Source organism: Baudoinia panamericana (assembly GCF_000338955.1).
Source record: "Baudoinia panamericana UAMH 10762 unplaced genomic scaffold BAUCOscaffold_15, whole genome shotgun sequence".
Classification (NCBI taxonomy): domain Eukaryota; kingdom Fungi; phylum Ascomycota; class Dothideomycetes; order Mycosphaerellales; family Teratosphaeriaceae; genus Baudoinia; species Baudoinia panamericana.
Window position 1 is genome coordinate 140,319 of NW_006911271.1, and position 11,867 is coordinate 152,185.

At 54.4% G+C, this 11,867-nt stretch overlaps 6 protein-coding genes across 6 annotated transcripts; 3 read left to right on the forward strand and 3 right to left on the reverse strand.

The window, feature by feature from the left end:
• Positions 1-410: 410 nt before the first annotated feature.
• BAUCODRAFT_315059 (uncharacterized protein) lies at positions 411-1,236 on the forward strand. Its single transcript, XM_007683394.1, has 4 exons — positions 411-628; positions 679-725; positions 781-864; positions 923-1,236. Exons 1-4 carry the CDS (start codon positions 615-617, stop codon positions 982-984), a joined length of 207 nt encoding a protein of 68 aa, XP_007681584.1. The 5' UTR covers positions 411-614; the 3' UTR covers positions 985-1,236.
• Positions 1,237-1,305: 69 nt separating this feature from the next.
• Positions 1,306-2,195, reverse strand: BAUCODRAFT_315151 (uncharacterized protein). The gene is made up of 2 exons (XM_007683395.1): positions 1,909-2,195; positions 1,306-1,832 (listed from the first exon to the last, which is right to left on the reverse strand). Exons 1-2 carry the CDS (start codon positions 2,104-2,106, stop codon positions 1,488-1,490), a joined length of 543 nt encoding a protein of 180 aa, XP_007681585.1. The 5' UTR covers positions 2,107-2,195; the 3' UTR covers positions 1,306-1,487.
• A 1,167-nt stretch (positions 2,196-3,362) lies between these two features.
• Positions 3,363-5,160, forward strand: BAUCODRAFT_315415 (uncharacterized protein). The gene is made up of 4 exons (XM_007683396.1): positions 3,363-3,679; positions 3,743-4,173; positions 4,229-4,931; positions 4,992-5,160. Exons 1-3 carry the CDS (start codon positions 3,586-3,588, stop codon positions 4,772-4,774), a joined length of 1,071 nt encoding a protein of 356 aa, XP_007681586.1. The 5' UTR covers positions 3,363-3,585; the 3' UTR covers positions 4,775-4,931; positions 4,992-5,160.
• A 2,425-nt stretch (positions 5,161-7,585) lies between these two features.
• BAUCODRAFT_39252 (uncharacterized protein) lies at positions 7,586-9,147 on the reverse strand. The gene is made up of 3 exons (XM_007683175.1): positions 9,084-9,147; positions 8,999-9,031; positions 7,586-8,949 (listed from the first exon to the last, which is right to left on the reverse strand). The coding sequence occupies exons 1-3, from the start codon at positions 9,121-9,123 to the stop codon at positions 7,868-7,870; spliced, it is 1,155 nt and encodes a 384-aa protein (XP_007681365.1). The 5' UTR covers positions 9,124-9,147; the 3' UTR covers positions 7,586-7,867.
• A 580-nt stretch (positions 9,148-9,727) lies between these two features.
• Positions 9,728-10,090, forward strand: BAUCODRAFT_52163 (uncharacterized protein; the record flags this gene model as incomplete). The annotated part of the gene is made up of 1 exon (XM_007683264.1): positions 9,728-10,090. A coding segment is annotated over one exon (363 nt), but the record flags the coding sequence as incomplete, so codon positions are not given.
• Positions 10,091-10,616: 526 nt separating this feature from the next.
• BAUCODRAFT_134798 (uncharacterized protein) lies at positions 10,617-11,688 on the reverse strand (the record flags this gene model as incomplete). The annotated part of the gene is made up of 2 exons (XM_007683397.1): positions 10,617-10,700; positions 10,753-11,688. 2 exons carry the CDS (start codon positions 11,686-11,688, stop codon positions 10,617-10,619), a joined length of 1,020 nt encoding a protein of 339 aa, XP_007681587.1.
• Between the last annotated feature and the right edge of the window lie 179 nt (positions 11,689-11,867).

An 11,867-nucleotide genomic window follows, 5' to 3' on the forward strand; every position in this document is an offset into this window, starting at 1 on the left:
CCTGCCGTTCGACACCACTGCTACTACGCAATCTGCGACACCCTTGCACTCGAACGCTCACCGCCAAACACTACAACCACGCTGGCCATCGCTTCAAACTGTCAGCTCGTGACAGATGCACTGCTGCGTCGAACTGCCTCAAACCATGGACATGCCATTCTTGGGTCCTGAAGGATGCTGGACGGAGGCGTCGGACCATGGAGTGAAGATGACATGCCTTCCAATACTACTGCGCGTAGCGGCTATCGTGGCCCGTTGAAGGGCTTCGGTCAAGTTGTGCTTGCTCGCTCGCATGCTGCAACTGGGGACCTGGATGGGGCATCGGTACGATGTAAACCTTAGCTGAGCGCCTCAACGAAATCGTTGTAATCCTGTCGTACGCGGTACTACACTCCAGCCATAGTATGAACAACCCTTGCTTCAGTATACATTCGGCGATGGCACGTGACGTTCAAAACGGTCTCTCGTGGCGGAAGTTGCCGGCGCTTTCGCCAAGAGTTCGAGATTGCCGCACCCGCTTTTTTCACTGCATCAGCGACCAATTTGAACACCACGCCAAAAACACCAGTCAGGTAGCAGATACGCATCCTCTGACTACTTAATCACCTGTCAACATGGAGTCGGCCAAGTGAGTGATGCACACGCTCTCTGAGATACATGAGGCTAATGAATCGCCAGGGTCCCCGTTAAGCTCGTCAAGGTCACCCGAGTGCTCGGTCGCACTGGTTCGTTCAGCTCGTGGTAGCAGCAGATGGAGGAGGGCAGTCTGACATGTTATAGGCTCTCGTGGTGGTGTGACCCAGGTTCGCGTGGAGTTCATGGACGATACGACCCGCAGCATTATCCGCAACGTCAAAGGCCCAGGTACGCTCGAGCGCACCGCAATAGGTTCCGCGACTTGAATACTAACAGGGCGTCGCAGTTCGCGAAGATGACATTCTGTGCTTGCTGGAGTCTGAGCGTGAGGCAAGGAGGCTAAGATAAACGGCAATCTTTCAGGCGCTACTAGGGAAACAATGGAGCTCAGGCGGATTGCTACGACGCCACGAGTCGCATGCAGCGTACGGAGTTTCGGCGCATGGAGGACTGATATCGCGACGGATTGAGATACGCAGTCGAACATTGTTCACGTCGTAATCAGACACGGATCGCTTGACACATCTCCAGAAGCGTCGGCAAGCACTTTCGCATCTCTTCAAGCATCATCCACCCGCGTAGCTATCTGCAACACGAGCATGATCCAGCGGTCACCGTAGTGACGGGGTATTGAACATGAAGGTCATGTCCACTAGTTCGCAAACTTTCCGTACTCGGAACTTCTGTCCATTGCTCGCAGACGTACCTTCTTGAGCAACGCATTTGAATCATATTGAAGCATTACGGCATCTGTGACGCTAGTTCGACCACACACAAGCCTCTCAACCTTTCCTGCATAGACTGTAAAGCGGTGAATAAGATGAGAAACAGCCACCGTGTGTGCCACCGTGCTACAGCGTTGCCCAGTTATACAGTTGCCTCAATGTGTAAACGACAGCGCACAGCATGATAGCCGACCACGCCAATAGAGCGACGAACACCCTTCCGCGCATATCTAGCGCGTCCGCGAGTTCAAGCTTAGCGACTGCGCGGTGTGTCTTGCGATAGTACCAGGTCCCAGAGTCTCGATTGAGCTCGCTCGGCTGCTCATATGGAGACCTGGCTGACGAGAACACTGACCAGTGCGGAGTGTTCATACCCGACGAACGCTGTGACAGACGCCACTGGCGCGCCTTTTCGTCTGCCAAAAGTAGCGAAAGCAGCAATGCGATCATATTCAGAGGTGTCAGTATAACCTGTGTGTGAAGACCGGACCGTCAGTCAAGCGAGCGTTGTAAGCGGCATATATGACTCGACGCCAGGCCAACGTACATCGGCGAGAAGCGACTGCTGCGCGTTGCCCGCCCGGCCCTTATCCCTCTCATCCGGAAGTGGCTGGTTAGGCAACTTCGGAATTTCATCTGGTATCTCGAGGAACGGATCAGACTTCTTCTTCTCGCTATGCCGGCGTCCCTTGTGCGACTGCGACGCCATCCCAGTGGAGGCTTGCTTAGAGGCTTCAGCTGACATCGCCGCAGTATCTGCAGGGTTACAGTCTAGACCGCCGCCACATAGGGCATGTATTTGTGTTCATGCCAGAGTCTATCTTATGCGGGCAATGGCGACGACTGCGTACCATGAGGGGCTTTGGCTGCGTTTACATTGCTGGCGTGATCATGCTGCGGTCGGAAGCCGGCGGGAAGGCGCTGTCAAAAGGTCCCGGGAGGCGCTGAGCCCGAACCCGAACCATGGGGCCGGGATGTTTCACCAGCATGACTTGCAGTTTGCCGGACTTTGGGGTGAAGCGCCATCGGTCTTCTCGCCAAAAGCTGCGGTGATTTCGACCGCGTCAACAACGTCGTGTAGGCGACGCAATCAACTCCGTAGTCCTTCGCCATTTGCCTTTGGTGGCTTTGCTGAATTCTCCGTCCTGCGCCACACAGGCTCTACATGTAGGCGAGCAGTTGCCATTGGTCGGCCGCGAAGGACGCCCCTCTGCCTAGACTACTAAACTACAAGTGGATGTCGCAGTGCATAGGCAGTTTAGGACGAAGTCTACTGACACGAATCTTGATGGCTGAAGAGACACGCTACGAACATGAGCGAAGCGACCATTCACCTACAGCAATTGCACATACAGCAAGACGTCGGCTGTTCGCATAGCCGTTCAGGGATGGCTACAAGGTGGGTGATCTGTCGTCGTTTGTCCAGGTACACGGGCGGCCTGCATTGCATGAACGTATCACGAAGCAAGGGTTCCGAGATCGCGATCTGAACTAACACCCAATGTTGCCATCATTAGCGAGCCACGGCACCTTTTCCGTGCATTGAGGCGTTCATGGGCCATCCAAATCGGACATACATCCAGCTCTGCAAGGACTGGACAGAGACATTGAATTTGCCAGCCGGCCAATCGCTGCACGCTACCTGCGCGTTCATCACGGATGCGCCACACTGACGCTACGGTAACTATGCTGATACTTGCCCTTCTCGGCGCTCTACACCTGCGGCTGAGGCGCAACAAGCATAACGGCAGCTGCGCTATCGCAGTATTTACACTCATGGCGACATCACACTAGGCCACCAAAAGGCCAATGAGTGAGTGCCGAGGGCGAAATAGCATCGAGGTCTGAGATGGGACTCGAGTCCCGCAGCCATTGGGATGCCCCTCTGTATGCTGCCGACGCCTTCGCCGGCCCAATGTGCGCTTGTGAGCCACCGAGTCGTTGCGGTCCTGATCATACGCGGTGCCTGATGGCCTGCATTGGCACCAGATGGCTTGCCACCATACGCTTCCAATAGTGTACCTCTCACAAGGTCTCTCAGCCATTATTACCCACTGTACGGCTATGTCTATGCAGTGACAGCAGCGACGAGAACCCAGAGCCTCCCCTGACGATCGAGCGTTGTCAACATCTATATATCCGTCGTTATCGTTCGCCTCCGTTGGACTGACTCGAAAACATGGCCGCCTTATTATGGGCTGTTTAATAGTCTGTCGACAAAGCAATGGCGACTCGACGGGTTGCGGAGGTGTCAAAGGGTCAACCATCAGGGAGCCGAGCTGCAACGCCCGCACTTAGCCGGTCCGAGACGAGTAGCGGTACGTCAGACAGCTTAACTCTGTCTCATGCACAGATGACTGACCAGACTACCTTTTCGGCAGGCAGTAAACCTTCAACGCCTGGAGAGCCAACCCGGAATCAGATCGACTTTCAATTCTTGAATTTCAGTCACCCATCGGATGCCAAAGCATCGCGTGCTCGTAGGACTGTCCGCAGTCATGTCACCCGACAGCAGCACCAACGTGAACAGAGGCTTCAGCAAGAACGACGGGCGCGTAGTTATCAAGGCCCGTCGACCGAAACCGATGCTCCACCTCTACAGCGTGCACACGCGGAGATATTTCCTCTTCAGAGACCAACTATACTGGAGCTACCCTCACCGACAGCTACTCGGCCGCCGCTGGCGAGCAGCCCAGAGGCGTCATCTGCCTCTCCGTCTCCTACAACGTCTCCAACGGATCCCTTCGAACGACGCATCGAGCCCTCAGAAGTGTATCCCGAGGAATGGCTTCCCTCCGTTCCGCGCGTGATGGTGCGTGCCGTCGTGAAGTTTGACCCGAGGCGTACGTGGAATTGACTCTTTGCAGGACTACTATCTTTCCATCGTATCGATCGACATTCCCGATCTGGAGGATTCGGAGGCGGCAGGGCTGTTGCGAACCCGTTTCTTCCCATTCGTCATGACAGATCCGGCGCCTCTTCACGCCGTGATGCTGATGGCGGCTTCGCATTACAGCCGGATTTGCGAGCCACGAGCATTGACGATTGACCTTCTGCAATTACGCGGAATGGCCATCCGAGAAATCAATCGCGCGCTCGAGGATCCTTTACGAGCAAGGAGCGATCAACTCATAGCGGCTGTCGCGAAGATGGCGTGCTATGAAGCGCTCTTTGGTGACCGTGCCATATTCAACACGCACATGACGGGTCTACTACGTCTTGTCAGTCTGCGTGGAGGTTTACCTGCTCTTGGTCTCGACGGTCTGCTGGAACGGATCCTCCTTTGGATCGACGCGAACGCGACACACATCGTTGGGACGCACCTGTACTTTGACAAGCAAGCTTTCCCAACGTCAGCCGTCCACCCACGGCCGGGTCTTCAACGTTTCACATGCGGCGTCTTGCAAGAATAACATGAGGGTCGAGCTGTCTGCCGGCGTTCGCCGCGACAGCGTGATATGCCGAAGCCGTTCTCGTAGCTGTGCCGACGCAAGCTTGCCCTTGGCACGGACTGCATGAGATGGTGCGCTCGACTGTCGCCCGTCGGAAGGAGGAACGCGATAACACACGGTATGCGATGCATCCGGAGTCGGGTAGTAAGGGCGCTGGCCACTGCTTATTATAAACAAGTAATGTCTCGCTAGTCTTGCATCAGATACCCAGAAAGCAAAGAAGTTACTTGTTCGGACGCCCAGACGAAGTCGCAGCTGTCAAGTTGGCGAAGAGGTGCGCGTTGGGCTCGTCAGTTGTCACTCCACCTGCGCCAAGCGACCAGGCCATTCAGAAGCCATTACGCGTGTCCGTGGCTGTTCTCTGTCCCGGGTCGAAGATTGACCTATTGCAACCTCGATGCTTTTCAGAGCTGTCCGGACCCTACTAGTGCTGCCGATTCAAGAGCGAGTCCAGATGCAAGCAGTCTGAAGCCGCCAAACGGTTCATTTAGGCGGTCCTCTTTGCTTCGACAGACCTTGTCGACACCTGCACATTGTGTCAAAGGATGCACGCCAGTAACGTGCCCCAGAGATCATCCAACAAGGGTGACTCCTACCAGGCGATTTCGTCCGCTGACTCTTCAATCACCGCCAGTCTCTTGCTCTGTTTGTGGAACCACCAAGACAGGCGGCATGATACCCTTTGCGAAAACATTCCGTAGGGCAGGGAGCTTTCGCATTGGGAGAATCAGCACATGCCGGCTTCTGCACCGTACAAGGTCATATGGGAATGAGTTGCACAATGTAGAAGTTTACTGGTGGGCAGCTCTGGTACTATTTTATTTAGTGATACTGCATCAGTGCGCAAGCTCTTCAGCAGTATTTGATCTCGCACCACACGATGAAACGAGCAAATACACTACCATTGGTTGTATCCGCTATCGATTTACGGCCCACACTGTGCTTTCTTTCAGAGGTCAGGAACCAGGCTTCGCATTAGCTTGAATAGGAATATACACTCTGAAACGGTCGCGCCGCTGCGTCATACCACAATATACGATGCAGCAAAAGCACGCAGCAAACCTCCAACGACGTGCAACTTTGCGAAGATATACGGCAGCAAGTGACGCGGTTTGGTTGGTCAAGTCTTTCTTGTATCAGACCTCTAGACATTGTGGGTCACTCCATCATGATCCACCACATCGCAGAATCCACCAATTCTGTCTGCTACGACATCATTGACACTGAAGATGTGATGGTCTCGCTTGAGCGTAGTGACTCCACACGTTGATGGCACCCTTCGTTGAGGCAGAAGGGGCCTAGTTTGCCAAGCATGTTCGGGACTAAGTGCGCGCAGGTAGGCAGCTCAAATGCCTGAATAGCAACTGCCCAGCCATATTCACTACGCACAGAGGCATCGTTAGCGAGACTGTTCGCCTTCATGGAAGTTCTGGCTCCGGACTTTCTTCTGGGGTTTCACGACAATACGGGACCTGCCTTGGGAGATATGGGTGTCTTAAGTACGGCAGCGGCCCAATAGCGATGTGGAACGACAGCCTCGCGTGAGCAGCCGAGAATTACACACATAGGTCACAGAATGGGGATAGGTTGTGGCGTCTCCAACAGCTATGGTCGATCTCAGACCTCCTGCAGCCCCGGTAGCGTGAGATGCTGCGCAAATGACAATGTATCTTGCAAGGCCGGCTGCATGGCCAAATACGTGTAAGCATCGTAGCCCGCATAAGCCATCCCGGAGTTGGTGGTAGAGGAGGAAAAGCTACTTGGGTCTGCTTGTCTTGAAAACCACGTTCGAAAGTCGGTGCCAAGCTGTGAAGACGCCTGGTCACCGAGTTTACGCTGTCTTGATCGGCATCATTGTCAGAACGTATGGCACCTGTGGCAGGCATCTTGCTTCTTGAAAATGGCAGTGTAATGCCGGGCTGCCGGACTGCCAGGCTTATTATCGTCGACGCAAAAGCGGTAGGGGTAACATCTCTCGACATGGGCGCTGTAGTGGTCCACGGATACGTTGCTGGTGTGAGCTGAGTAGTAGGATATGTTCTTTGGGAGCTCTCAAGGCTTGAGAGAGCCTGGCAACGGGGTTGCACAGATCATGCCCACGGAAGGTCAAAGCGTAGCATATCTGAAACGATGGGATTTGCAGGGGCCCAACACAGGTAGTGAAGTGTTGCTCGAAACGCGGACATGTGTGCCGGTCCACGGTAGATTGTCTGTCAGTCGGTACTTTCCAATGGTCGGCTGTGGTCCCAAGAGGGTTCCGTAGTGCGTCAGACACAACCTGGCTGATGGCGTCAAGCTGCAAGCCACAGGCTACTAGAGTACCGGACTTGCGTTTGCAGATTGTTTCAAAGACGTTAGAGGGACACCTAGAAGATGGAGATGAGACTGAAATAGTGACATCCGCCGAGGCAATCGCATCGGCATGCCGGAATGGTAGAGGACGCGAAAGGGAACCGTGTTGAGGCTACGGTGAAGTCTCCGCATCTTAGTATACTGTAAGCGAGGCTTGGCGAGATTGATGGCGGACAGTCCTCCGAGTGTCTATACATCGTTGTCCGCGGAGTTCGGCGACTCCTACTTTCCAGGGTTGCAGGCTCCGAGAAGTATGAGGTACCGTAGAACCCGAGTGGTCCCCGCGTACTGCAGGCTTACCAGCTGCGGTATAGTCACAGTCATTATACAGCTTAATATGCGCGGACTGACAGGCAAGCTGTTGCAGGCGACGCAGATCATGCCTACAGAGCCTGCGAACAACCAAGCATCGAAGGACAATGCCGTGGCTGCACGCCGGTAAGTACCTGTGACTTACCAGAGATACAATTTTCTGGTCCACTACCGAGTGTGGTTCTCGCATGCTACTAAACACTACGATTGCGCCCTTCTTACTGGGATATCGATGGTGTCGATCTTACGGACCGTGTAAGGATGTAGGCGTCTTAATCCTATTCTGCCAACGAGTACACTTGTTCGTCGACTACTCCATGCTGTGCGCTGGATCCCAGGTTGTTCTTGTCAGTACTGGTAGAGGCTATCGACTCAGACCTTTCGGAGGGGTCACGGCACCTGATTAGGCACATGCCCATTAGGCACCCCATCCTTCACAGCGTCCACCTCATAATCCTTACCCGCCTCATACTTCGTCACCGGCTCGTTCCAACCCCACTGGTCCTTCACCTTGCCAAGCTGGATACCCTTCAGCTGCGCCAACAATTTCACGATCGCTGGACCGGGCTCATCTTCTTTCCTCCCCTTGTGATACTCGAACTTGTCGTTTCGACTTCTCATCGTGATACTCTTGATCGGCACCAAGGCCGCCGCGGTTCCAGCTGCAATCACCTCGTCAAATTCTGGCAACTCCTCGTACTTGATCGGCCGCTTCTCCACTTTCCAACCCCATGACTGAGCGATCTGACACACACTGTCGCCCGTCACAGACTTGATGACGTTCTTGCTGTCCGGTACTACCAATGTGCAGCCCGTCTCAGGATTGCCTTTGACGCCAATGAAAGCGGAGGTGGAAAACTCATCGATTTCCGTGCGTGTCTTGCTGTCGAGGTGCAGAGTAATGCCGAAGCCTTCTCCATATGCTCGCTGGCTGAAGCGGAGTACGGGGGCGTAGTTGCCACCTACCTTCGCGGAACCGGTGCCGTCGGGCGCCGCTCGGTCAAAGTCCTCAAGAATGAGCGCTGCAACGGGATTGATGCCATGGTAGACACCGGTCGGCATGACGTAGACGACGAACATGTACTCTTCACATGGATTGAGTCCTAGTTGTGCATTCGAGCCGAAGACGAGAGGTCGGACGTACATAGCCGCGCTCGTTCGGTGCGGAGGCACGAACTCTGCATTCAGAGACACGGCAAGGTGGACACAGTGCAGCCAGTGATCGACAGGTACCTCTGGGATTGAAATGAACGAAGCGGAGTACGCCTGGCGCTCCGCATTCTGACGGGGTCGGAAGAGAGTAATGGCTTGGTCGTCCGGTGAGCGGAAGGCTTTAAGACCTTCGAAGGTCTGTTGGCCATAGTTCAAACCTGGTGCCATGCCATGGATTCGAAGGAAAGGATCTTCGACAAACTTGGGGGTGCTCCATTTGCCAGAAGTCCTGTTGTACGTGGATTCGATATGGCCGTTGACTGTCCGATGTTTAGTACGACTGCAAGATATGAATAAGGAATGTCGTACCTTCTCGAACCTTGAAGCCAATGTCGTCCCAGTCTGTAATGTTCGTGAGCACGTGTGCTTGCTCAGAGAGTCAATGGGTCTTTACCAATGGTGTTGACCGGCGGAGGTGGGAAGCTCGAAGCCATGCTGTCGTTTTGGCGATCTCTGACAGTCGTGGTGAGTTCCCTACAAGGTCAACATAGATCAAGGCGCAATGCAACAACCCTAGAGTTTTTCGAAATGCCTTCGACCTCGGCGTGTGTGGAGCTTCATGCAGGAACGCTTTTCCACTCATGTGCCCCGCAACGTGGCGTCAAGGAAGGTGGCGCTCCTGTCTTCCCAGTCACCGTGACTTCAACATCAAGTTGAGACTCGCGCGTAGGTCTGGCATCTAATCCTTGGACCAACAACAGAGGCTATTGTGCTTCGTAGATCCCGCGAAGTCATCAACGACATTTCGCTTTCTTCAGGATTTGGCGTCAGTGTCCAAGACAGCCGCTGCCAACATGCTTCTTCACCGGCATCAATAAGGCCACATACAGCACACCTACCATGCCCGTCACCTCCGGCCCATCACGACGCTACATCATTCTCCTCTTGACCGTCTCCGTCCTCCTCGCTTACCTTTTCGTCTCTACTTTTCGCAATGCTCGTCACGAAGACTACAACTCACCTGCCGGCCCACGCTTTTGGGGCTCAGCCCAACATGATCCCGTGTCCATATCCGGGGACAGCCTCACAGGCTCGACCATCATGCCCAAATTGGGCAATGCTACCGCCAAAGCTGAACTGGGCCGCTCCGCATGGCATCTCTTTCATACCATCATGGCCCGCTTCCCAGACCGGCCGACAGCGGACGAGTCTGCTGCGCTGAAGTCGTACATCGACCTCTTCACGCGTCTTTACCCGTGTGGAGAATGCGCGGAGCATTTCACGCATATTGTCGCAAAGTTCCCACCCCAAGTCTCCAGTAGGCAGGCGGCTGCGGGCTGGGCATGTCACGTGCATAACGAGGTCAATAAGAGTCTTGGGAAAGACATATTCGATTGCGCCAACATTGGTGACTTCTACGATTGTGGGTGTGCGGATGAGGAGAAGGATGACGGAATGGAGAAGGTGGCGACGGGTGAGGTGCGTAGAGGACGTAAGAAACCCGAGATGAGTCCGGATGCGAAGGAGAAGTTGACCAGCGCGAACGGAAGGGACTTCAATGTGGATTTGCTCACGGGTGATACGCCTTTGACGCTGGAGAAAGAGGGCTGGACGAAAGGCGGCTGAGGCATGGTCGGCACCATTGAACGTTTCACCGATCCCACGGTTGTTGTAACACCATGCGCCGTGAGGACACGTAGTATGCCATGGTCAACAACTCTCTGAACGAAAACATGATGAACCGAGCCTTGGAGTCTCGACTCGCGCAATGGCGATACGCCCCTTGTGGACCGCTCGAAGGGCTGATTGGGCTTTTACGTTATGAAGACAAAGTCGCAATGTTCACTTACATTCCCCCCGGAAGCGAGGGAGCCCACAAAACGTCCCGAATGTCCAAGGTAGCGAGGCGTCTGGCGATCTACTGTCAACCGCCTCGAAGCGGAGAGCTTTTGCATTTCTTTTTTACAACGATCACACGCCATATACCTCAAAGCTGCAAGAAGCGCTTGATTTCCTGGATGATGTACTCGGTATCTTCTTTCGTACCGCTGCCACCTCCGGCAATATGGCCCTGCACCGCAAGTCAGTATCAAGAACATTGCTACCTCATACCGCAAACTCACCCAAACGGTCTCAATGCATCTGAACTCGCCATTCCTGAGATGCTTCACTTCCTCTTCGTTGTCCTCCGGTGGAAAGTACTGATCCGTCCTTGACGGAAAGATCAAACACTTCGCCTGGATACGTCCCAGAGTCTTCGCCAGATCACCATTGTCTTCTGGATAATACAACGTAATATCGCCCTTCTGCCACGTCCATAGCAGCCATAGCAGATCGTTCGCGTCCCCGTGCCCGGACCAGTTTGCCTCGTGATACTCAGCCACCGTTTTATAGCCCGTTTGCTCCCAGCACCTTTGCCTGAACCAGCCCTGCGACAACGCCCAGGTGGAATAGACACGAAAGAATGCCGTTGTGCCCACTTTAACGGGTTTAGTATAGTGCCCGTCGTGGTAGTCCTTGGACGAAATCAGTGCGTACCGCGGGCCTTCGAGGAAGGACCAGTTGTGCGCGCTTGTTCGTGCGGAACCGGCTAAGCACACCATGTGCTCTACGAAGCCCGGAAAAAGGGCCGACATGTGATACGTTTGTTGACCGCCCATGCTGAAACCACAGTACAGGAAGAGTTCCTTTACGCCCAGGCTGTCGCAGAGCGCCTTTTGAAGACGGATGTTGTCCTCGTACGTGACGTGTGGGAAGTTGGGTCCGTTCCATGGCGCGGGGGTGTTAGACGGCGAGGAAGACTCACTTCCGGAGAGTAGGCCGGTAATTATGATGAAGTACTTCTCCGGTGGCAAGATTGGGTTGGCGTGGGCGGCGGAGTCGTACAGAAAGGGGAGGGTATTGGCAAGCGTGCCACCATAACAGGAAGGGAGCAGTACGGCAGGGTTGGAGGATGAGCCAAAGGTCCAGTATGCGAGACGAGCTGGAAACTTGGAGCCTGCTGGCTCGGAGTGAGGGGAGAGGGTGAGCTCGTGCTCGAAGTATTGTGTCTTCGGCATGTTGGAGAGAGTACGAGACAGTGAAGAAGGGAGAAGGCACAGTGGAACAGGAATCGAAGCTCACCTTAGATATGCGCAGGGCAGATACAGCGTAATGGAGATGGAGTCAGTGATGCTTCTAGCGGTGATAGCGGGGCAGACTTCTGCTGCTGCCAGAAGAGGAAGGAGAAACATGAGTT